At 38.3% G+C, this 23,633-nt stretch overlaps 1 protein-coding gene across 4 annotated transcripts in view; it reads right to left on the bottom strand.

Annotated features, from left to right (window-relative positions):
- LOC139690185 (uncharacterized) overlaps positions 1 to 23,633 on the bottom strand; it is a 61,675-nt gene that overhangs the window by 25,513 nt on the left and 12,529 nt on the right. For 2 of the 4 annotated variants that reach the window (XM_071587470.1, XM_071587469.1), the window contains exons 2-6: positions 6,108 to 6,170; positions 5,095 to 5,250; positions 4,656 to 4,847; positions 3,137 to 3,256; positions 1,971 to 2,021 (exon numbers count right to left, since the gene is read on the bottom strand). In XM_071587470.1, the coding sequence (XP_071443571.1) occupies positions 1,971 to 2,021; positions 3,137 to 3,256; positions 4,656 to 4,847; positions 5,095 to 5,250; positions 6,108 to 6,126 (538 nt within the window). In that variant the 5' untranslated portion in view covers positions 6,127 to 6,170. Of the gene's footprint in view, positions 1 to 1,970; positions 2,022 to 3,136; positions 3,257 to 4,655; positions 4,848 to 5,094; positions 5,251 to 6,107; positions 6,171 to 9,907; positions 10,018 to 23,633 lie in introns of those variants that run through there. The other 2 variants (XM_071587468.1, XM_071587471.1) reach the window with 2 other exon arrangements.

The following is a 23,633-nucleotide window of genomic DNA, read 5'->3' as shown; positions in this document are numbered from 1 at the left end:
CAATGTTACCATTTTCTGGTAAATTACACAAATATTAAAAAGAAAATGGATGCAAGAAATATATCATAATACCTATTTGGCTTGAGCAATGATAAACCACTACAGTAACCTACAGTTTTCAGAAATTAAAAACTGGAATACAGAGGAAGAGCAATCATCCTGAATGACCATGACTTGAACTGTTCTCAATAAAATATATTTATAGTGCTGAAATACTTGTATTGGCACCAAAAAAGCATAATGATTTAAAATATGTTTTCATTACTTTAGGAAGTAAAGTAAAGGTACATTTATGGTGCTTTCATCTAATATAAAAATAACTTTAATATACACGCAGTGCTGATTTGGTATTATAAAGTGCTTATTTTATGCAATGGGAAGCCTAATGATTGCTGCAGAGTGCACACCTTCCAGCATGATTGCCAGAATCAGGTACACATCAGACATAACAACTATGGATGATCAATCGTTTATAATTACTCTCAGTGGTCTCAAAACCAACCTCTGGCCAGAATAAATAATCCACAAGTCCATGAGTGTAACAGGCCATGCAGCAGGGAGCTCACGGCTGCCACCGATCAATGAATATTTCAGTTTACTTTTATTAAATCTGCCATCTTTCTAAAAGAAACCCACACAAAATGCAATCTACCATTAAGCTGCCCATTTCTACCACTTGCAAATTTTCGTTTGCATTAGTTTGCCATGCATGAAAAATAACAGACTGCACCAGCACTTCTACTAGCTTGTCACATATTTCATGATAACTGACAATTTTAGCAAAGCTACAAATATTGGGGGTATGAATCAAAACTAAAACAGACAAATGATACACCCACCCCTAGGTGTGTGCTGGAGCAGCTTGAAATGCAATTATGAAATGTCTTTATGCTGCTTGCAAGTGCCTAAAATCACTTCTATCAGCCAAGGGAGAGTTTTTGAAACACCATATAACAGCAATGGGTACGTATCCAGTTTAGCAGGGGTAGCGGTGTACAGTAAGGTTTGGGATGGCTGCCTAATTATCTGGTATCCCATCATGATTCTTATGCCTCCATTTAGAACTCTGATGACACAGCATAGCATAAGGAATAAGAAGAGGGGTTGAAACCCAAATCAGTTGTCGAGTTTCAAGGATGTCAAAGCTCACAGTATGTGGATGGGTGGCTTTGAAGCCATACAATCGTGTGAAAGAATGGGAGGTCATCAACGATTTCCAATTCAACTAGTCACAAGGGGCACTTCTGACCTACATGACTCTAATGCTCACCAACCATCCACATCTGTTTTCAAACGAACATACTTTGTGTTCATGGAAGAGTTGCTAAATTCCTATATTTACATAATCACTGAAAGATGGAAACCTAAGTGCCTCTGCTAATCACATAAGTGCCACTCTGACTATAATGGTATCACTTGAACATAGTGGACCAATATCTCCAAAGATATAAGACATCAAAAAGTTTATTTCAAAGAGTTTTTCAAAATTCATATGTTTTATAAATTAAGCCAAAAGTTCTAGATTTTTTATGACAAATCTCATGATATTCCAGTTTTTTTATATTTAGTAATTTGAAGTTCTGGATGTATGATCTTATGCTATAAATGACACACACAAAAAGTTAATATACCAAAAGTTTGCATGGATGCCAATCAGTCCAAATTCACTCTAAAATCACAAAATACTAGTTTTCACTTCTAGGTAAGTTTGGTTTAGTGCCTTATGTTATTTCTAATGGAACTGCAGGGTTCTCTGCAGCGGACTACAGCTGCTTCCTATAAGAGTTAATTGGTGGACATTAGAGGTAGGGGGTGTATTAGGAACATAAAAAGGGTCGATACCTAATGAATACTGAACATCACATATTTTTTAATCTTATAGGATTCGGTTCGTAAAGGTTGCAAGGAGCTGGTAAGCATAATGAGCCCAAAGACGAATGAAAATGGGAGTTACTCCCTTTCATTCAAACCTGAATTACGGCAACAGTCGCCCAGAGTGATCAGCACAGCCCCAGGACGCACTGGGAAGAATGACACACACAGACTTACACCATTAACATCAATACACACAAGATAATAGTAGGAATGCACCAGCCAAAGTACACACCATTAAAGACTAGGATTCTCTAATATCCACAACAGAAAAACCATAGAATCTCTCTTAGATGCAAGTTTTTTTTCAAATTTAGTAAACTAATTCTTTCAAATTTTTCCAATGTAATTGATTTTGGAAAAAACATTCAATAAAAATTTTAGATAATATTTGCAAAAATTAAATTTCAACATGGAATTCGCAAGTTGTGATGAGAAAGTGAGAATTCTATGGGCAATTCAGTGAAATATAACAGCTAAAGTAATTACAAACAATGGCGACAAAGTAGTTAATTTCATAAAATAATGATACATAATGCATGATTAATTTTCTATGCATGACTACTCTTGTGAAAAATTAAGGGCTACCTTGAGAAAATATTATCACCTTTTCAATGAGCATGTAACATGTTTTTTAAATCAAATACCCACTTTCAACAGTTCACATCCAAAAGTATCCAAGTTGATGCCTCAGGAAATTGTATTACTACATAGAAACTGCTAATTTAAACAGCCTAAACACTGGACTCATAACAGCATGACCATATGATTTCAATTAGCTAAAATTTTCTTTAGTAATGTTTCCCTACACTTTAACTCATTGATTCCAAGTAGATTAAGTTAAAATACAACTTATTAATGCACAAAACTTTATTTTAACTATTACCATTGCCATCAATCATTTTAAATTTATTTTGTTTAAGAAAAAATGAATAGATGACCCGCTTCAGATAAGTGTAAATACTAAAAATCACCTTGGTTCAACTAATTGAACAAATATTTCATATTATCATCATTACACAATATTTTTAATTAATATGTTATAGCAGAGGTAGCACAGTAATTTGTTTCTGTACTAAGCCCAAAGGCATGGCAAAGTAATTGGTAAGTCTAACTCTTATTAAAGAAATGGATATTTTTGTCTGTAATTACTTCACAAAATGGAAATGTTCTCTCAAAAATCCCTGAATATCCCACACTACATTGACCAAGTACATGTAATAAATCACAGAAGCTGATAGGTATCTCATAAAATGTTACTCACATGGCCTGGTTGGGGGATCCATGGTTTCATCCAACTGATTCAGTTCAACTTCCAATTTCTTAATGCTCTTATATTTTAGTTGCATAAGCTTCATTATTTTCTTTATGAACCCAACATAATCTGAAATTAACATACATCTCAATTCAGTCATTATAAAAATATAGTTGGATTTAAAAGTGATCAAGTAGTTCAAAAGTTAATGCCATCAGCAGGCAAAAACAGGTTCAGGATAAAGGATATTCAAATGCTAATAATACATATAAAACTATACAGCTGATAAGAATACCTTTTCATTATATTAATACATATTTATGCTTGTAACTCTGTCCCCTCCCTAAAGAAATACATTAGTCATCTGCATGATTCCCTCAGAAAATGCAGATATTCAGTAAAACTTCTAAACCAGAACATACCTGTACACATATATATATATATATATATATATATATATATATATATATATATATATATATATATATATATATATATATATATATATATATATATATGTGTATATACTCAGTCTCTCTTGAAGAAGGCCCCTGAGAGGGCCGAAAGCTCGAACAATTTACCGTGTAAGTGTTCTTTTATATGTGTCTATTCTTTTCTATTTGTGTTATGTTGTGTCAGCCAATTTTATATATATATATATATATATATATATATATATATATATATATATATATATATATATATATATATATATATATATATATATATATATATATATATATACATATATATTCACATGGAAATGGATATAAGGAAAAGGGATAGGAACACACATAAAGGATGAACACAGGAGAGGTGGGGAAGGTGGAATCGAACAGATCACGAGCATAAAAATATTTCCTTATCTGAGACTTGAACACCAGATCTTTCCACTTCACGGGCGGATGCTTTAACCACTTAAGTTATCGAGGAAAAGTAATTTACACTGAGATCTGTTGGTCTTACATGTCACCAAGTGCCCCGATTCGTTGGCCAAGAGATGGCGCCTGGGGGCTGTTTCACCCACCAAAGGAGAAATAGACAACACAAACAAGAGGAAAGGGCAGTGGGTAAGCAATCATACAACATCATAGAGAATAGGAACCGTGCATTTCATGGCATACATAGCCAGAAGAAAGATATGAGCCACATTGGCTAAATAAACATTCAAGCATGAAATCCCATCATATGGCAAAAACAAATTCTTTCACATGGAAATAGATACAAGGAAAATGGATAGGAGCACATATAAAGGACGAACACAGGAGAGGTGGGGAAGGCTGTTGAAGTTTTTATTTAGAAAATGGCCACTTTTCATAATTGGCATTATTTGTGAAAGTTTCCCAGAAAAAAAATATTTCATATTAACAATTCAACTAAAATAATAGTTTAACTGAAAAACTTTCCATTTGAAATAAAATAAAACTAAAGTACAGCAAAAAGGAAACAGAGAAATAATTGACTGGATAGGATAGATTAATAATTTAAAAAAATGCATCTCTGGATTACTGATACTGGGTAGCCTTACCTCTAGGAAATTCTTGAGGACTGACTAGCTCTCGAAAGAACTGTTGGGCAACAGCTGCATTCTCATTCTCCTTGGAATCAGGCTGAAACCAAAAGAGAAGCTGACGACTCTCCTGTGTGTGTTTCCCAGTGTGGGCACTCACCAGAAACACACGGAATTCCAATGAAACTTGTGAAGGAGTATCGTCTGAGTCTGGAATTAATGCGTAGAAAATTATAAGATATGATTCAATTACAAACAGTTGTACCAGTGGCACCATTTTCACAACATTATTGAGTGAAAACATTAAGAGATTTTGCTTAATTATTCAAGCATTGATTTAATTGATTTTATGTTTACAGGACTAGATGCATTCTAGTCCTGTAAACATAAATGCAAAAAAATATCTTCATAGGATCTTAAAGGAAAGAGGTACACATTTCAAGGCCATGAAACTTACCAGAGGCAAGCTCTTTATTTATGACAATGCCCTGATGATCACCTCCTGCAATATGAACCTTGGAATCTTCTCCCGCAAGCTTTACAACCTTCTGTCGTTGTATCATGAGGGTTGTTTTCTGTGATGTCTTTTTCTTTGGTGTCATTACGACATGCTCTAGGAAGATGAAAACATTATACAACAATTATTTAAAACCCACATCATACGTATATCTCATGTATATTTCATCCTCACCAAGAAAATTATAACATACACATAGGTTGGGGGGGGGTTTACAAAACAATCATTTACGAAAATTGTGTGGCACAGGTGTGACTAACATAAAACACAGAAAACACAAACATGAGCTTGCATGTGTTCCGAAATATTTTCTGAATACATTCTTCGTGGAGGGAAGGGGAGGAGCAATAGTCAAAGAGCTGCACACTGGCCTTTTTTCCACTGAAGAGGGTAGTGCCATCAACTGTTTTTCGTGCTTATTATGCCCATGCCACCCTTGCAATTCAGTCATTTTATTTTTCAGAACATTATGAAACAATGTTCAGTCTACCAGCTTGTTACGCCCAAGAACTTTCAAAGAGTAATAATTAAGTATGTGACACATTTAGATTTCAATATACGGCTAAAGATTATGCAAGCAATCCATTGTTGGTCCCTTAACAAATTGGTACCATACTACTATTTACTGAAATATATGTGGCCTCGGGAGTGAAACTATAACCTTGACATGCTAATCACCATCAGAGTAGGCATATTCCTTGACAATGGGTAATGTTAACATTAATATAAAATGCTGCGAACTTCAATACATATATTCTGACAAGTGACCATTAAATTGCACCAACTAGGTACAAAAATCTTTATCTTTTGTAACTAATCCTCCAAATAAGCAATTTTCCAAATAAGATAGCAAATGGGTCCTTTCATGGAATAATCAGATTTTAGGTGAATTTTCACCAATTTCCATGCCTTCTCCACTTTTATGGACAGCCTGAAAGAGAATGTCATCTCACCTGTGGCATTGTCCTCCATGATGACTATTTACAAAAAGGGCTATGCTTGGGATTGGATTCGTCCTGTAGGAGAGAGAGAAATATTATTTTAGAAATGCCTATGGAGTATTTTTACAGATGTTTATTTGATGCCTTATTCCGATAATCAAATCAATACATGTCATTATCTAATATTTTACATTTGCAATAATGATGAGAAAAAGTAGAATGTAATGCTTCAATTCAACTTTATCTCAAATGAACTTGTTCAGACTAAAAACAGTTTCATATCCTTAAAGGTTAGCTGAATTAATAGTTCTATCCTTCTCATATTATAGGAGACAAGTGAATATAACCATAGTTATCAAAAGAAAGGCTGGTTTGATCGGTGAGAGTAGAGCTCACCAAGCCTTAAGGCATGAGAAATTCATACATGAGGGTGATGAGGCCATTTTCTTTCCCTATGCTACCACCAAAGGTTTCCCAGGAAGATCTGGAACCCTAAGAATCACATAGCTTGGGTAAAGGTGAGTGTGTTCAGAGGCATTACCCAGAATCGAACCCAGGCCCTACCATTCCGTAGCCCAGCGCTCTAACCACTGGAATATCATGTACTAAGTAATTATATGGCTGTAAAATATTGGAAAGCTTATGAGGTTTTGAAACCATAACTCTCCCAGAAATTCCAACTCCCTCAGTGACAACGAAACCCAAAGGTGACGAAAGGTGACGAAACATATGATTATATAAAGAACGTAAAATGGATGAGTATATATTTACATTTATACTTTCTGGAAATCCCTAGTGACACTGTTGATAATGAATCTAGATGATCATACTACAATAAAGCTTTTCGAACTAAGGAAACTAATGTTCTCTGCTAATTTGGGATGGTTGCATGTTTGTTACAAATATTTTTGATGACTAGCATAAAGAAGACAACACTGCTCAATTTTGGCAGCTGAATTGTTTATACATGGTCCACTATGAAAGTAATGCGTATGATTTTATTATGACTACCCATGGCAGCATGGTAAAACCAGTTGGGAAATGTGGTGGGGGGTCTGCCCTTCCAACGCAGCCAGTCGCCAGTTTGCTCCGAGCAGTCGGAGCGGAAAGACGTGCCTCTGCCTGAAGTGTGTGTTTTGAAACACTGTGCAATGGATCACCCAGCCACATGTCCTTCATTGTTACCAACTTCCTGGCTCCGAGCACCCCGATGGTCCCCCAGCCCCTTCCATAATACACCTCGGCGAGATTAAGGTGATATTATCTCAGAGTTCTTTTGAATACTAACATGAAGGACTAGATGAAGTTTCTAAAAATTTTCTGTCACCCTGTCACTAACTGTTTTAATTGTAGAGGATACTTGAAAGTTACAGCATCACACTTCAGTTATGGTAGAATATGTATTCATATTCCGTATTGCAGTTGTTCAGGTGTTTAAATATTTCTAAGCCTTTCCAAAAAATTTGGGGAGATAAAATTTTCTTGCACAGCTATGGTTTTATGGTAGAGCTGACCACCACAGTGTAATGACTGACTGTTAATACAACGGGGTAAAATGATATTTTGTGGCATGTTAGTTAGGGTTTATGAGGAGATTAGTGTGCAAAGGCAGAGCCCATCAAAAATCTATACTGATTCAGGAGACTACTCTTAACTATGGATTGTATCCTTTTCATTTATTGTTCATTCAATAATCAAAATAATGAAAGTATCTGAACTTATGAATAATGAAAATATTGGCTAGCATTTTTTTCAGTCCATGAAAAATAAGGCCCGAGTAATTTTTCAGAAAAAATAGTACTAGTAGCACTCATCTAAGTGAGTCTAAAATCCACCACGCTAATGAAATGAACCAGACTTTCATCACAACAATTTTGGGCCACACTATCCCTGGATGTTCAACCAACGACGAGGTAAAATAAAAATGAAAGATTATATACCTGTAATATCTCAAAGTAAAAAAAAAATAAAAAGCAGATATAGATAATATGGCCAGAAAATTTTAAGTTATCAATGACCAGAATACCAATGCCTTAATCTCTGCAATAGAAGGTCAAAGTACTCTTACTATGAAAGAAGTTTATTTTGTTTGTTATTTTTATCAAAAGTAACAGGACATTTATTTGGGTAGCCTAAGGGTCACTGCCTACTAAAAATATTATCTACCTTACACTTTTGGAAACTTGTAAACCCTCTAACAATACACGTACCTACAGAACCTAACACATAGATTTCACATTTGAGAGGGCGGTCATAATTTATGACAACGACAAGAAGACAAGTCAAATTTGGCAGCAACATGTGAGATACTGGCCGGAAAGTTGAAACGCTGAAAGGCCCCGGGGAAGCAGTACTTTTAAGCTATTCCTCATGAGAAAAACGGAAACCATAGTTTCGCACCACCATTCCACATTCTGTAACACAGCACCCCAGCACTGTCTCTTAATAATGTGGGGAAATTTACTGGCATGCAAAAGTGTGACATTTTTTTCTCACGAAGCGGGGACTTGAGCCAATGAACAAATAAAATGAGGGTTTAAAAAATATACAGGGACACTCAAGGAGCGAGAGAAACATGAGGCACTCATTTGAGGACGAACACACTGTGATCATTACGTAGTTGTGTACGAGTAACGTGAGTTGGCTAATAAAAAAGCGGCGTTGTATTGCTTCCGGTTAACTGAATACACAACGGAATTAATCATTTAAAATACAGTAGTATTTTCATTAAACTAAAAATATTTGGCTTCTGATTTAAATAAACTCTTTCATACATCCAGCATCCCCTTGCTTTCCGAGAAATTTAGTGAAACAAAAAAATTATACTCGGGTTTTTTTCCCGATGCCTAAAAAAAAGCGATTAGTTGCGTCAAAAGCCCGGCAAGATTAATACTGCTTTAAATGCAAAATAGGAACACCTCATCCAAATCTATGGCAATGTGAACCAATAGTAAAAAAAAAGAATTGAAACTATGATTTAACAACTCCGAGAATTAACACCAATGAATATGGGTATACACATGAATAAAACGATGCCCCTTTCGGCACTGAAATAGTGCCGCGCGTACGGTTTGGTATGGTATTGTCTCATTTCATATTTTATTCGCCCCTGTTAGTAGAGACTACTAAGTTTTGCTATCAGAGAAAGTAACAGGAAAATGTCTAACGGGCTTCTATGACAGCGGCCACCTAATCGGGTCGAGCAGTTAGGTTCATCAACATGATTTGCCTTAGGACTAATATGTTAGAAACAACTATATATTTAATAGTGGTTAACCCTAAAAAACGACACACTTGGCAGTGTAAGATGCCTAACGCAACCTCATTATCCTCCATTATTTACCTATGCAATATACTGGAAAAAAATAAAAATCGCACTTGCCTCCTTTCATTTATAAACGCGAGCATTCTAGTATCAACTGCATAAAGTTAATTCTCAACCTTCACATATTTTACTACTGTCCATATCTTTAAATATAGTAGTAATAGGATAATACACGCGTTCCATGTACTTATGCCAATCGCTCAGTAATAAATGGGTTGCAAGGCCATACGGTGAATAATTCCCTTCACTAAATACTTTTGAAATGAATTCACCGCTCTGTCACAGAATCCAGATTGTCAATGACGAATTAAAGGTTACAAAACTGCATAACCAATTCCAGCTTCGGATAATCTAGATAACTCAAACTATTTTAATAAAAAAGCTTTTCAAAGATAGATAAACTGGCAAATAAAGTTCAAGTTTTCGCAAAGTAGCTCTCAAAAAACTCTTAACGCAGTCAATATAATCCGCAGCAATCAAAACCCACCTCTAGCCTCGAAAAGTCGTCACAACACGTCTTCAGAACTGAAACCGCATCTCAAATGACAGCCGATGAGAGAGAACACGTAGCTGCAAGTGATCTGCTCTCAGTCCCGCCGACCGTGGCACGGTGACGACTGAGGGAGCGCGCGTATGGAGGTCACAAACAACTTACTCTCCCTCTCCCGAGGGAAAGAGGGGGGGAGAGGGAATAAGGAAACGGGCGGGCATCGAACCCAGAGGTGCCGGAGAGGGGAGCAGGGAACGAAGGGAAGCGGGAACGGAGGGGCGGGGGAGTGTCGGGGTTCGTACCATCATCATCATCAACGGGCTTCGGTGAGGTCGCGGCCTATCCCCGGACCACTGCGAGCGAAGGGAGGCGGTCGATGGCCGTCGTGGAGGGGGAATGATCTGTGGGAAAAGGGGAAGGAGGGAGTAGCGAGAGAGCTTGGGCGGGAACGACGAGCCCCTCTCTCTTTTGCGGACGAGGCACGATTGAAACATACGGCGTTAAAACTATACACTCGGAACGAGATCGGTATTTGGTTCGATAACCGACGCTCAATTTTTGGTGTTATCCCGATGTGAAATGACGTTGATCAATATTGCTGGGCAAGTCCCCACTCGCTCGGAAAAAACATGGGTGACACCTTTTACAGCAGGGGAGAGGATGCTGACAATCACACTCGATTCACGACGCGAATTTTAAAACGACACCGCGAATTTACTCGGAGAGACAAACCAGGCGGCCGCCGTCACCACTTTATTCCTTGGAAAATGAACGGCCGCCCGTGAAAACAGGACGAATTCGATCACCACTTCCGCCAAGGGCTGAAAATGCTTACGCATTATTTTATAAAGAAATTAATCGTGACCTCATGAGGTTCTTAAGTCAAAGGTTTCAATCGTGATTTCCCAACATGGTCTATGAAAATCAAGCATGGAGCTGTTGCCAAACGAAAAATGTATGCAATGCATGCCTACAATACATTGCAGCATTTAATCATTCATTACTCACCATTCGCAAAGTTTTTCAAATCGGGAAAAGTGCGCCACTGTCGATGCGTCATTTAAGATACCTAAATGATGACTGAACCACCGTCAAAGCCGGGAATGATGACGCGCCGATTTCTCTCCATCGACGACGCATCATTACCTCATTCATAGCTTCGGCCTGAGCAAAACTTGGCCATGTCCTACGATAAAAAACATGGAGTGCATAACGTGCAAGTTTCATATTGACATACTCCGAATACGGAAGTAAACAACGTCGAATTCCGGGAACTAGTATGGAATGTTCGTCTCGTAAGGGGAGAGAGGGGAAGTTTGCCACCGTTAAAGCCCCCGGGCAATGTGATTCGACCCGCCGGAACGGGAGTACCCGGGCCAATCCTTAATATAGGTCAAACGCCATACCGGATTAAATCTCAGGCACACATTTCCGTGTACCACTTCTAATTACGATTGCCGACCGTGTTTACACAATGAGAATCTTCCTGCAGGGTAAAACAAGCTCAAAAGTACTGCTATCTGGAAATGCTCCTCATTTTTTAAGGTGCCTCAAAATAGTTTTACCATCAACACTTCTTCATGTTAAGGGATATATCCGAATATTAATGAAACTCAGGGGATTCATAAACCTACGAGGAGAGCAAATAATTAAATATCAAGAGTAAACGTAACCCAGTGGATCAACAGAGATTATCGGAACCGTCGATCAAAGGAATTACTGATATCAAAGTAAAAAATTAAATTGGGTGGCCAAATTGATAATTAAAGTTACATTTTCGCTGGAAAGACGACGATTGAATGATTTCCCTGAATAAATTACATCCAATCAAAATATTCCAAATGAAATGCAACATTGAATTTGTATTCAATCTGTATCCTACACTCTTAGAGGATTCAAAGTGAGACGGCCTTTGACACTAATAGGGTCAAGTCTCACAAATGAGCTCGGTAGGCGGAACATCATGATGATAGCTTAGACGTCGTCATGCTACAATAAATAAAAACATGATTAACTACTTCGCCGGGCGAAATGATGATAATTTTTAGAATATTTGGCTCACATTACAACATTCTCCACTCCAATAATAATTGGTCCTCATGTGCCCCCAGGAAAATTTTTCATCAATCTACATAATAATGAGCATTTCTGTATCACAAGTATACACCTCTCATATTCGTATTCAGCAGAACCAGATAATTTAGCCCCCAAAGAAACTAAACTATCTCTTATGTCTTTCTCTTTTGATACAGAGTGGTCATACATTTTTTATTCCCATAATTTTTTGGGCAAATATTAATTTTACATTATATTGTTAGCTTAATGTGTAATGTACGTGTGGTACACGTTGCATTGATTTCACTCCAGTACTGCGTAAGAGGCAGCCGTTGCAAATTGAAGCGTGTTCAGTACGCCTATGGCAACGACGGAGGTAACACGCGACGAGCAATACTTCATATTGAAATTTTGCTTTCGCCTCAAAAAATTGTCAGCCGAAACCTGTGCAATGCTACATGACACTAATGCAGAGTCCTCTCTTCTCTATGGCACAGCTTGAAAGTGACAGCAAATGTTAGGAGGAAAGACAATTTCAAATGAAGGCAGACTCAGTCACAGGAAGTAAACATTAACAATTCTGCTGCCACCGACTACCACAAAAATACCATGGGTATAAAAATGGCATCTGCCGGAATTGTGTGTCACAGCGACGGAATTGTGTCGAATCCATTGCTACAAAAAGTTAACCTTTAATAAGAAACGCAAAAAAAGACAAAATATCGGTACGTGGAAAGATTTCCGTTACCGCGAAGAGCTGCCGAAAAAATTTTAATTCTCACTAAGGCACGCAACCAATTGGAGAGGTTCACAGAAATAAGTATTTCTTTGTCTTACGCCGTAAAAACTTCTTCCATAATTTATTACTTGGACAAAATCTTGATTTTTAATGAAGTTAGAAAACGATTTATTGTTGTTCGCATTGAAACCAGAGAGCGATTAGCGCATACAAAGAAAACAGTAGTTCAGGTCTGCTAGAATCATCTCGCTCGATTGTCATCTACGAGTATAAAAACGTCATATGATGTTGCCATCATTAATTTATTCGGCATTCAACCGTTTAAGGCAAGATTTGAATGGACAAACCTAACACCCCTACATTTCTTAGTCTCTCTGAAAGAGCCGCAATCTCACAGTACAAAAAAAACCCTTCTCCAATTCATTCCGTTCAACATGCCTTTCCGGGGATCGAGATGGTATGGGGGCTAACGTACTGGCTTCCCACCCAGAAGGCCCGGGTGCAATTCCCGGTGGTGTTGAATATTTTTCAAAATCCCCCCTTGAGGTGCTTTGTGGAGGGCACCGTCGGATAGGACGTTAAGCTGCGGACCCCTTGGCGCCTTTTGTAAAGAGTAGGCTAATGCCGACGCCGAGCTTCTCTCCACCCTTCATCCTTTCCTGTCCTTTCCCTAGGTCGCAAATGACCTCAGCTGTCGGTCGCCTCCCCTAAATACTACTACTTGCCTATCCTTTCCACCACCTAACTTACCCGCTTGAAGTCCTCCCCTGAATCACAGTCTTCAGCATTTTACAGCCAACCAAAAAGTTCCGCATCCACCTCTCTTACCTCCTACAATCCTCTCTCCTCCACCTCCATGTTCGGAACTATTTCGTTCGTTTTCTTTTCCCTCCTTTTTTACCTTTTCTATTATTCACATTAATTAATAATTATACGTTCAGTAATTATTTACTTTTTACTCGCTTCGCAAATCCCTATATCGTAAGTCAACCGAGGTAATTCCGCATGAACTCGCATGATGATGGACTACTCGGTTCGCAATCAAAGTACAATGTTTGCAATATTGAAATCACAGTGGGATACTTCGTTTACCAGACGCGGCACCCTGGAAACCCATTGCTCCCGGAAATATGAGTTTCTATATCCGTACAACTCCGTCTACGTCTGTTTACCTCATCCCGAATCGAGTGGACATTAGACTCAAAAATTATCGCAAGTTAATGACCAAAGCATGAACATATAGGAATTACATTCAATGTTTACTGCAGAACAGAATGTTAAAATATACGTACAGCACTTGTAAACAGTGTAGTAGTAGAAGGTCTTACGGATACGTTTCGCGGCGGAGATAGATTCGTAGTAGGGATATCACTGCTTAGGGCGATAGGTGACGAGTCGGACATTCGGGTGCGAGAGGTCCAGAGAGCAGAGCTCTCTGAGATATGGGGTGAAATTTTCATTCAACACTTGGCCTCATTCGGGCCCGACGACACTTGGACACCATAAGTCCGGACCGCGGACCAAATACTTTCAATTGGATCTTAATCGGGCCCGCCCGTGGAATTATCGTGGAATATGAGCCTCTTATAAAACATCGCCTTTATTTCGCCATTTTTCACCACTGAGACTATTCCGGTCAATGATTTCGCATTCACGGATTTTTGGACCAAAAATCGCAATTTTCACGGTTTTTTAAAGTACCTAACGAGTCTTCCGTAATTATATTTATTTAGCGCGATGATTCGTAATTTAATGGTAATTATCGACAGGTAAGTCATTTAAATCGCATTGTAAAAATTAATTTAACAAATGGTTGGACTCGACGCAATTATCATTTCTGCAGACACCATTCACTTTATCAATGCAAAAGAATACGTACATATTACGTAATTCAATAGTCGTCCTTATCTGGATATAAAAATCTGGGGACCATAGTCCAAGTTTTTACCAACGAGCTATTCACTAGCAAATGCTTGAGGAACTTAATTGAACATTTATTACAAGGGGGAACGACAAAGCTTTATGCACACGAAAATCGCGAGTACTAGCAGATGTAGGACTTGCATAGGTACGAGTGATGCACGTAAGAGAGCTTTGGACTCGAAAATAACCGTTGAATATCTTAAACATTAATTTAAAAAACACCAAATTAAAAAAATTGCACGCCATCAAACGTAAGGAAATTTCAGGCCATGATAATGTTATTTCTGTAGAAATTATAGTCGTTACGGAATAATAACCTACTGAGGAAATTAATCAGTGTTTTCTCTCCTTCAACATGTACGCCGACATGGCTTATGAATTTCGCTATCTAACTGTGTTACTATTGGCATGTTTTAAGTGCAGCATCCATCTAGTGTTAGGAAATGGTTTCACTGCCGAGATGAAGACTTTTACCTAAGAGTTTAATTTAGAAGAGCAGATGAAATTTCTATTTTGAATTCAAGGATTCACCATATTCCACGAAAGGCAAATAACATAAATGTACGGGGGATCGGGATGGTACGGTGGCTAACGTACAGGCTTCCCACCGAGAGGGCCCGGGTTCAAATCCTGGAGACAACAAATAATTTTCAGTGGTATCCCGATCCCTACTTGAGGTACTATGAGGAGAGAAATTTGAGTGAGTACGACGTCCGTCGGATGGACGTTAAACTGCGGACCCCTTGGCGCCTTTTGACAAGAGTATGCTAATACCGACGCCGGTTTTCTCTCCACCCTTCCCTTCTCATCCATCCCTAATGAGCAGATGACATAAGCTGTCGGTCGCCTCCCATAAAACTACTACCATGACATAAAAGGACTTATTGTAATAATATAAAGGGCTCAATAAGTATAAACTTAAATTTTAAACCGCCACTACCTTTTTTAGCACATGCTGTCCATTGAATTTGATGTATTTCTGAATTTTACGTTCAGTTATGTTGAGTTAAGATAGAAATAATAACTGCACTTTGCGGTGACCAGAGGCCTTGACCTAAAACTCAAAACACACGCATTTCAGATATTAACCCAAATAGAAAGCTACAAATTTATAGTTTCCGACCTCAATATGGAAAATGCTCAGAGCGAATTTCCTGGAATTTTGATTCACGCGGTTTCATTTAGAAAAATATTAGTTTGACATGGAGTATTACTATACCAGAGTCAGTTCCACATTCGACAATTCATTGTCTTTGTGTTCCGATAACGATGCCATTATCTCATCATTTTCAACAAAAATTTAAACACTTAAGGGCGCTTTAATACCCATTTTCCATGCATAAAATGTGGCTAAGATTATACTTAAACCAAGAATTCTAGTCACATCCATTCCAAACTTCTCACAATTTAACCTAGAACTTACATTTAAAACCTTCACCCTCGCCATCTATGGTGTACAACATGCTATAATCAATCATACCCCTTCAAAACTAAACTTTTATACGAACCCAGGACAATCACTAAGACACTAGCTTTCATTTTCTTACCCACATTTTCTCTCTCCCAGTCATACCGAAGTCCAAACCCTGACAGTCGCGTATCCTATCGTAAAGCCCCCGACCGAAACGCTAAACCATTTCCACCAATTTCAACAGCACGCTCCAAGAGCTTGGTGTGAAATGCACACAGGACTTAAATACGCCTCGCAACATTTCATTCACCCATTCTAACGGATTCTCATTGAAGATTTTAATCTTGCTTTCCCTAGCTACAGTAATGCTATCTACTGAATTATGTAATGACCTGCCCAACCTGTTTCTTCTCAAGAATCATGAATTTTTGAAGATGGTTCTTTTTTATATCAGTATTTATCCATATTCGAATTCGTCATTTAAATTAATTGATTAAGCACTCTCTCTCAGATGGTCTCTAAACTGTTTCTCAATTACAGGTATAATGTAATCCATTGCCTCTCTCTCCGTCCACTGGATCTTTCCACGTTTATCCTCCCTATGTTTTTGAACCATAAGTTGGATATTATTAGTTTGCCAGCAGACGTTGGCTAACATTTATATTATCTTATTACTTTTTCTCTAGCTGAATTTACCTTCAAGCTAGTCCTCCCCCTCTGCAACAAATCCATTCATATCTCCCATAATTACGAAGCAAATATTTTTTCGTTCCCTCTAAATTATTTCTCCTTTCAGCAGATATGTTTCTTTAACTTCTCACCATACGTGTCTACTCGTGGCATGTTAACATGTATTAATACAATATCATTAGGTTCTGCTTTGAACAATACCATAACAGGTCTACATGTATCACTTAAAAGGTCATTGGCTACCGCAGCTTTCTTTACCTATTCACTGAGGGATATGGAAACATCATTTCTACCTTCCTTCTTTCTTAAGTAGATAATATCAAGTATATCGCTACCAAGTTTACCGGATCCCTCATATCTCACATTACACAAAAAACTGCATCTCTTCTCTTTGTTTCCATCTCTCTCTTAAGATCTTAGTAGTAGTAGTATTTAGGGGAGGCGACCGACAGCTGAGGTCATTTGCGCCATAGGGGATGGACAGGAAAGGATGAAGGGTGGGGAGAAACCCGGCGTCGGCATTAGCCTACTCATTACGAAAGGCGCCAAGGGGTCCGCAGCTTAACGCCCCATCCGACGGACGGCGTACTCACTCAAAGTGCCCTCCGCAAAGCACCTCAAGCAGGGATCGAGATACCTCTGAAAAATATTCAACACCGCCGGGATTTGAACCCGGGCCCTCAGGGTGGGAAGCCAGTACGTTAGCTCTTAAGATCTTCCAATATGCACCCTTAAAGAATTATGTGCAAGCTCCAAATCCCTTATCTAATTTCCTGGTCGCTAAGGTTTCTCTTGACGACAATCTGAAAGTCCTTGCATGGCGTCCTCTTCCTAGCGAATCTTGGTCTCGTATTACCATGATCTAATAACCTTTATGTTTTCGACCGCGGTAGGGGTAAAAATAATCCGATCAAAACTAGTCTGGTGTGTACTCACCCCCAACCACACACTAGCAGTAGATTGCAGGGTACAAAAAATATTATAAAAATACCCATAAAAAACTTCTCTTCACCGTTGCCCGTAGGGAAAACTACTGAATATTCAAGATCAAGACGGCACTCAGTCAATGTTGGAACATTTTTTCCAGCATGCTAAAACCAAAACCGTTCAGCAGTCATACCACTCACTAATGGTAATACCCAAAGGCCACTTTCACTAATATAAACAAAATAGTTCCGATTCCAAAGGGACTATTTTGATAGGTTACCGTTGCCCACCCCCCATCCTTAACTATAAGAGCAGTCTACTGACGCACCAGGACGCTTCTGAGAGACACACCTAAATATTAAGCAAATATGACGGGATATGGCTCATTTATCGCAAGGTAGAATGAACGCATTTTACCTTTTCATATATTTAGTACCCGAAGTCTTCCTTTGAGTAAATTTTTATGGGACTTTCATACGGCAATAAAGCTCAAATTCTTAGTCATCGATTTCATTACGAACCAGCCAATAATATCTAATAAACGATTCAATGATGTCTCCCCACAAAGAATAGAGAAATCCTATGATTTTATTAAACGACGGATCACCATTTCGTAATATAGGCACGATGCAAACATGACACGAGGACAAATTTTTGAAACAACGTCAGTTAGCCGGCCGACTGCTCCACATGTTCGTGGACGAAATAAAAATTATTTCGTTTCAACTAATAATTAGACAAAATAACTCAAGGCCATATTATGATCCAATTGAAGGTCTTAGGGTCATTTTCATAAGTGATACGCCCAGTCCCGAGCAGGCTCTAATTCGACTGTGCCACGAGTCCGGGGAAACTACAAATAAAGGATACGCGTATATTCCCCCAGCGAAGGGTTTCACGGATTCGAAGTTCAATGTCCCATTCATGAGATGCCTTAATGGGACCTTTACGTGAAAAGGTACACTGTGCTGAAAATGCTCTCCACGCGGCCCTCTCTCTGGTAACGTAATACTACTGAAATATCAGGCCACTCCCGGAAATTGACATCTAGCCCTTGGAGCAGAGAGTTATGGTACTACCCATCTCATCAATTTCGTTCCCAGTTCAAATCCGCTGGCGCCGCGCATGGTACCACCCAACACGCCCTGGGAACCGGGAAGCTTGAGGGGGAGAAAAATGTTTCCTTGTTTTTTACGCGGCGTAGGTATGGCGTTACGAGTAGTGCGAGGCGAGTGCTTAAGTGTAATTCAAAGTTTGCTGATTCACAAAATCATGGGATCGACGTTGGGAGTTTTTAAGGCAATAAGAGAAATGACATTTAGCAATAACTGAACTTCTAAATTGCAATTTAGGGATTATCGGGACATTTCTGATTCACGGGTGACAGCAACAATGTTTTCCCTCACTAAAGAACAAACCGTGTCATATTATGTACGACAAATAGTCTTAGTTGAAAAAGAGCACCAAATAGTCCGAAAGATGAACCCGTGACCTTTTTATCATATGGAAATATCTAAATACCTCGCCTTTGCCATCTAAGGTCAAATATTTGTCGGGAGCAATTTCTCGGATCGGAAAATAATACGAGGCGCCAACCGGAATACATGAACTTAACAGACTGTTCCCAAATACAGGTGCACATTTAAATAAGTTTTGTAGGGCATTTAAATAATTTTTGTGCGACATTTATCGAAGCTGAGTTTACCACATAATCCGAACTGACCAAAAAACAGATCTGGAGAAGACACTTCCGACTAAGTGAAAATTCTTAGTCACTCTCCTGTGACCGTCATTTAGCATCACGCACGAATATCGGCCCTCTGATACTTATTTATATGCATAATCTCTTTAATTTTTGTCGACTATTTATACTTTACGCCACCCTCAATTGGGAGACAAGGGTTTGAAAAATCAAAGAAAGAAGGCAAAAGGGGATTGGGATTGGTGCGGTGGCTATCATATTGGCTTCCCACCCAGAGGGTTCGGGTTCAAATCCCGGCGGTGTTGAATATTTTTCAGTGGTATCTCGATCCCTACTTGAGGTGCTTTGTGGAGGGCATTTTGAGTGAGTACGCCGTCCGTCGGATGGGACGTTAAGCTGCGGACCCCTTGGCGCCTTTCGTAATGAGTAGGCTAATGCCGACGCCGGGTTTCTCCCCACCCTTCATCCTTTCCTGTCCATCCCCTATGGCGCAAATGACCTCAGCTGTCGGTCGCCTCCCCTAAATACTACTACTAGGAAGGGCAAAAGCCATCGCAATCCGTGATACATGCATTTGAAATACATTTTTCATTCGCATTTAATAAAGCTTTCCTTTTTAATGTATCGACTGACGATTAAAATATAATTACAGCACAAATCTTTTGATTTAAAAAAACAGCTGTTTAAAACACCAACTTGGCGATTTTAAACAGAAGCTATGTTTTTTACCAAACGGAAGCAATAGCGGCCACTGAATGTTTAATAAATCCTGCCATAAATGAATTTCAACAGAATAGACGCCGGATATAACGAATATTCCCACCAGATTGATAAGATCCTAATTTTTAAAAATATATTTTCACTCGGGTATATGAAAATTTTCAAAAATGAAGGGATCAAAGGCAGAGGCAGGGTCACGCGAGTGAACCACTGGTGAGTGAAATTCTCTTGGCATTTATTGCCGTAGCAAAAGTAAAAATTGGCTTCTTGTAATAGGCTAATGCAACAAAAATGGTGTACACGTACACACTGATCATGTGTGTGAAGAGGTTAACATACTACGGATTATTGCCAGAAATTTTCTGTACCGAGGAGTTATTCTTGTCAGCAAGACGTTTCTACATATATTTTGAAGAAGACGTGATTGTCTGTTAAAGCATGTCGGATAAACATTTAAAAACAACGACTGCATCCCGATAGCTTCAATCAATAAGCAGAAACAGAGACTAACGTTGATAGATTGGAAAATTAGAAACACGCGACGTTAACGTCCTTTCAAAATGTTAAGTATGGCTAAGGTTATCAACCTAATTATTCAATATTAAACGAACATTCACGAAATTCTACTTAAAAAAAAATATTTATCATGGTGGATACAATAATTATTTTCCCAAATAGTCGCACATTACCTCCACACCTGCTACATTATCCGGCATAAAACTTCAGAAATATTATCTAATTTAAACGACTTATCCGAGTCAATTGGATTCGCGCGGTACATAATAATACGTGCAGAATAACAAAGGAACCTGCTGAAGACACTGCACTTAAAAAGTGTTTTCCACAATTAGATAGAAGAATGAATAACTGATCGTAGCACTTTTTCCACTGGATAACATTTATTTACCACCGGGTTTCGATGTATTACATCATCATCAGGTCACAAAATGAAGTTGAAAACTTTCAAAACTTCATTTTGTTACCTGATGATGATGTAATACATCGAAATCTGGTCGTAAATAAATTTTATCAGGTGGAAAAAGTGCTACGATCCGTTATTCATTATGTTTGACTTCCACTACATCACGCCTGGCGCTACTCAATTTGTTAGATAGAAGGTTCAGTACCTAGCTACTGGAAGCTGACTCACATGTTCCCCTCCACTTATTCGACAATTCTCCTTTTAATTTCATTCACGGAATTTTTCTCTTCTCCATTCCACCGCGCATAACCTTTCATTATCCCGACTAATCCTTTTCCACATCCATCTTCATCACATGCAACACGTCATTCCTTTCAAAATTTCAGAGGCATTACTCATACTTCCGTTTCCGATATCTCTGTCCCATTCCGCCTGCTGTTCGGACAATTTATCCTTGTCCTTGCATCCATATCTGAGATAGACCCATGACACGACCAAATAGAAGCCTTTATCCTTTACTTTTCCCCAATGACTTCCCTCACAATCTCGGGCCCTTCTCATGCCCAAATTGCCAATTCTTTGAAAATCAAATGTTTATTTATGCTTGTAAACCCTGCATTAAATAAAAACCATCACGTCGTGTACTGTGCATAAAAAGGCAGTTAAAAAAACTTCAGTCGCATGTGACAAAGAAAAAATATGAGCGACGAATTCGTGGAGATGAGACCATTGTAGAGATCATGCTAACAAAGAAATATACGAGATATAGAAATAATCGTACTTATTATCCCCAAAACATTTCTAATATAATGACCAATAATAAAACGAATGACAACTACGACGGGAAGAAAAGGAAACACATACTGACATTTATAAATAGTTTTTATGAGTTATGTTCCGTAATAGCTCAGTACCCGTAGCTACACTAAAAGAAATAAACTAAGCAAAAGAAACCGGTAAAGACAGCATATACCATAAATAAAATATGATCCTGCGAAACTTTGCGGCAATCCGTCAAATTTTTTTGTTAGGAAAATCACAGGACCACAGTTTGGAAAGCTACATGACCCCGGTTTCGATGGGATTACCATAAGTAGGAATATGTATATACATAAAATTCTCATTTAAATTCCTCTTTAGACATATTTGATATAATTAGAAATAGACATTTAGGTATATTATGCATATTTAGATAAATTTTAACAATGACCACGATCTCGGTCACAAGTAAATTACATTTCAGGGTGAATATTATTCAAAAGTGTTCGTAAAATTGGCCAACTGTCGATCACTACCTTCCCATTAAAGTAAATTATCGTCTACATATCTAAATCAATAAATGATGGTTTAACAAATTGTTTCTCAAATTGAAAACTATAGTTTCAAGATGACCCATAAATATTTCACAGAGTACGACGGAGTTATTTCATTTGCCTCAACTGAGGATGATGCTAATGCATTGAAACCCGGGTCGTGTAACTTAGTAATTTACTGTGGTTTGCAAAAGTTTCCCAACAATATACGTTACATACTACTTCATTGTTCTACATTCCCTAGTTTATGTGGGCTACATAGAATTCTTTCGATTAATCTACACAATATCTCGAATCGACGTAGTTTGCATCAGAATTTCTGCCACTCGGCGTATCCTCCTGCGTTGTAAATGCGGTATACGTATTGAAAGACTAGCGCGCTCAAGTCGACCGTTCTTCAGTTCTTTTCATCAGTGACGAAGAGATGACTATTAAAAGGTCGCCACGTATATATGGTATTTCATTAGGCAAGAGGGAAGGAATTGTGCTGCCGGGAATGAGATCCCTGAGGTATGTCGTCAATACACAGAGAGTTTATTCTCCGTCTCGCCTGTAGAGGGAGGTTTCACCAGCAGGTCTGGCCCTGCTGCGAGTTGGATACAGCTGTTCCGAACATCCACTTATCTGCGCCGCGGGGTTGGTTGCATCGACAAAGGGCAACATGTTTTTTGCTAGGAGATGTACGGTGCAAGGATTAACTTCAGCATTTGAAGACGTCGAATTTTTTGAGTATATAATCTCGTTAAAACTCCAGGTGAGATGTCTAAAAAACTACTATTTTTCAGCAAATTATAGTAAATAAAACGTGCAAAAAGACCGGATTAAAGGGAATAGTTTTCTACGAAAGCCTCCCTTTAAGCCGCGAGTTTTAGAACTGCCCTCCCCTCCTCAAAATGGTCATAGATTGATTAAAATGAAAAGTATGTGTAGCATTTTTCGCTAAATCAAGTATATAAATATTATTTAATGTCTTGACATTGCGTACCTTTATTCAAAACCGTTTCTTAAAATAGGTATTTTACCCAAAATGTGCACTGCGATGTGTCATCTATTTTCCATGTTATCTTTCATTAATTTACTTGGAATGGACCTGTTGCTTACTGAGTGCAGGATTTCACGTTTTCTCAGTATTTCGGTTACTACGATTATTATATTTCTTTTAAATTTGCAAATTAACTCTGTAACACGCGAATTAAGCCATTATATAGTAGTCCCCTTTTTAAAAGTTTATTTTTCTTTTGAGCTTCCTTTTTCGAGCCCCATAAAAGGAAAAATTAGCATTCACTGCTCTGTGATCGCTAATTCCTTAAAAAATGTCTAT

This window comes from Hetaerina americana, unplaced genomic scaffold (genome assembly GCF_022747635.1).
Source record: "Hetaerina americana unplaced genomic scaffold, ioHetAmer1.1.p SCAF_3, whole genome shotgun sequence".
In the NCBI taxonomy this organism is placed as follows: domain Eukaryota; kingdom Metazoa; phylum Arthropoda; class Insecta; order Odonata; family Calopterygidae; genus Hetaerina; species Hetaerina americana.
The sequence above is the reverse complement of the archived record's forward strand: the minus strand, read 5'-3'. Positions and strand labels throughout refer to the sequence as shown.